Source organism: Lipotes vexillifer, unplaced genomic scaffold (assembly GCF_000442215.2).
Source record: "Lipotes vexillifer unplaced genomic scaffold, Lipotes_vexillifer_v1.1 scaffold1829, whole genome shotgun sequence".
NCBI lineage: Eukaryota > Metazoa > Chordata > Mammalia > Artiodactyla > Lipotidae > Lipotes > Lipotes vexillifer.
In genome coordinates this window covers 629699-631417 of record NW_006790200.1, presented here as the reverse complement: position 1 = coordinate 631417, position 1719 = coordinate 629699, and the positions used below count along the sequence as shown (strand labels likewise).

Sequence of the window (1719 nt, the reverse complement as noted above, 5' to 3'; positions counted from 1 at the left end):
GGGGGCGTGGGGAGGGGTAGGGTCTGCCTTTGAGACAGCTTGTAGAGTGCACTTTAAACTTCACACCGAGCTCAAAACTCGATTCTGCAGCCGAGCTTCGGCTCCCGGGAAAAATAAAAACTCTGGTCTACGGCCCCCCATCATCCCATTGGTCTAGTTGTCGGGGTTTCCTGCAGTCCCCACACCATTCTCTCCACAGCCTGGGAGGAAGGATGGGCGGGGCGGACGGGGGCGGGCAGTGCTGCCGGGGGTGCAGCTGAGGAGGGCGAGCCAGCTCCCGCGGCCCGGGCGTGGGCGGGGGGCACAGGAGCAGGTGTCCGCTCAATGACAGGATACCCTTCCCTCTCCGCCCCTCCCTCGTGCTACCCACGGCTCAGCGAGGCAAAACCCAGCATATGCTCCAGAAATGCAGCTCAGTCGGTCACCGGGCTCCGCTTTCTCGCCAGACGCGCAAGAGATCGGCGCTTCCAAATGCAAATCTCTTGGCTCCGGACCCTTGGCTTGCAGCCGCCGCCTCCCCCGCTTGGCTACCCCGCGTCCCGCCTATCCCGCAGCGGCCCGAGATGGGGCCTCGTGCCGAGGGTACTGGGCGGAGCGGGCATCCCACCCCACCTCCCACGTGGGGCCGGCCCTCCGCAGTGCCTGGGCGCGCACCGCTGCCGCGCCTCCGGTCTAGGTCCTCCGCGCCGCCCCCCCAGGCCAGGGAAGGGGACCGCAGGCGGGGAGTTGGTGAGGGGTAGGGGCGGTGTCACTGAGTCAGATGGCGGCGGGAGTTCCCTCGGGCTGGGCCGAGGGAACAAGCTGCCGGAGATTGTGTACACGCTCCACTGACACAAGCTTCACGCTGCCGGGCAGCCGCTGATCACGCGTGGCCCCGCGAGCCCATTGGCCGGCGCCTCACACACCTTTGCCACTGATTGGCCGGCGGAAGGCTCCGCCCCCGCCCCCGCCCGCGGCGCGGGGCAGGCTGAGCGGCTACCTGAATGGGGAGGGGGCAGACGGCGCGGAGCGCGGTGGTGGCGGAGCGGCGTCCAGTGTCTCCGGGCGCCCGTCTGTGGCCAGGCAGCCAAGCAGCCTAGCAGCCAGTCAGCTCGCCGCCGGCGGCCAGGCAGCCAACCATGCTCAACTTCGGCGCTTCTCTCCAGCAGGCTGCAGTAAGTGACCTGGGGATGCCCCTGCCCTACTCTGCTTCGCTGAGTCTGAGGGGCCGCCGGGGGCGCGAACCCCGAACCCCTGACATCAGCTTCGCCTGAGGACTGAGGCTGCAGCGGAGTCGTGGGAGAGGAAGGGGCTTCCCGCTTGCAGACTGGGCATTAGTGAGGGCGTGTGCGTCGCGGAGGGGCTCAGGAGAAGCAGGCGGGTAGCTAGAGACGAAAGGACAGAGGGTCTTGCTCAAGGTGTAATGAGGGGAAGGGGCAGCTCCGCTGGGAGACTTGAAGCAGGTGAGGGGGAGGATGACTGGAGGGGCGGGAAGAGTGAGGAGGGGGCTGCTGCCCTGTCTGTGAGAATAGGAGGTGTGGAAGGAGAAGGGGGACAAGGGGCCACCCTGCACCTGGCGCCGAGGAGAGATGCCTCCGTCTGGATAAGGAATGCGACCCAGGGTGGGAGGGGGCTGCCCAGAAGCTTTTGAGGGGCGGGGTGTCCGCTGGAGAGGAGAGGGGGCTCCCCATCTCGGGGCTCTGAAAGGAGGCTTGCAGGACGGGGCTGCTCAGCGGATAG

General features: G+C 67.5%; 1 protein-coding gene across 2 annotated transcripts in view; it reads left to right on the top strand.

Annotated features, from left to right (window-relative positions):
- Positions 1-817: 817 nt before the first annotated feature.
- Positions 818-1719, top strand: part of KLF10 (KLF transcription factor 10) — a 6625-nt gene continuing 5723 nt past the window's right edge. The window contains exon 1 of one of the 2 annotated variants that reach the window (XM_007463257.1): positions 818-1154. In XM_007463257.1, the coding sequence (XP_007463319.1) occupies positions 1119-1154 (36 nt within the window). In that variant the 5' untranslated portion in view covers positions 818-1118. Of the gene's footprint in view, positions 1155-1554; positions 1639-1719 lie in introns of those variants that run through there. The other variant, XM_007463258.1, reaches the window with a different exon arrangement.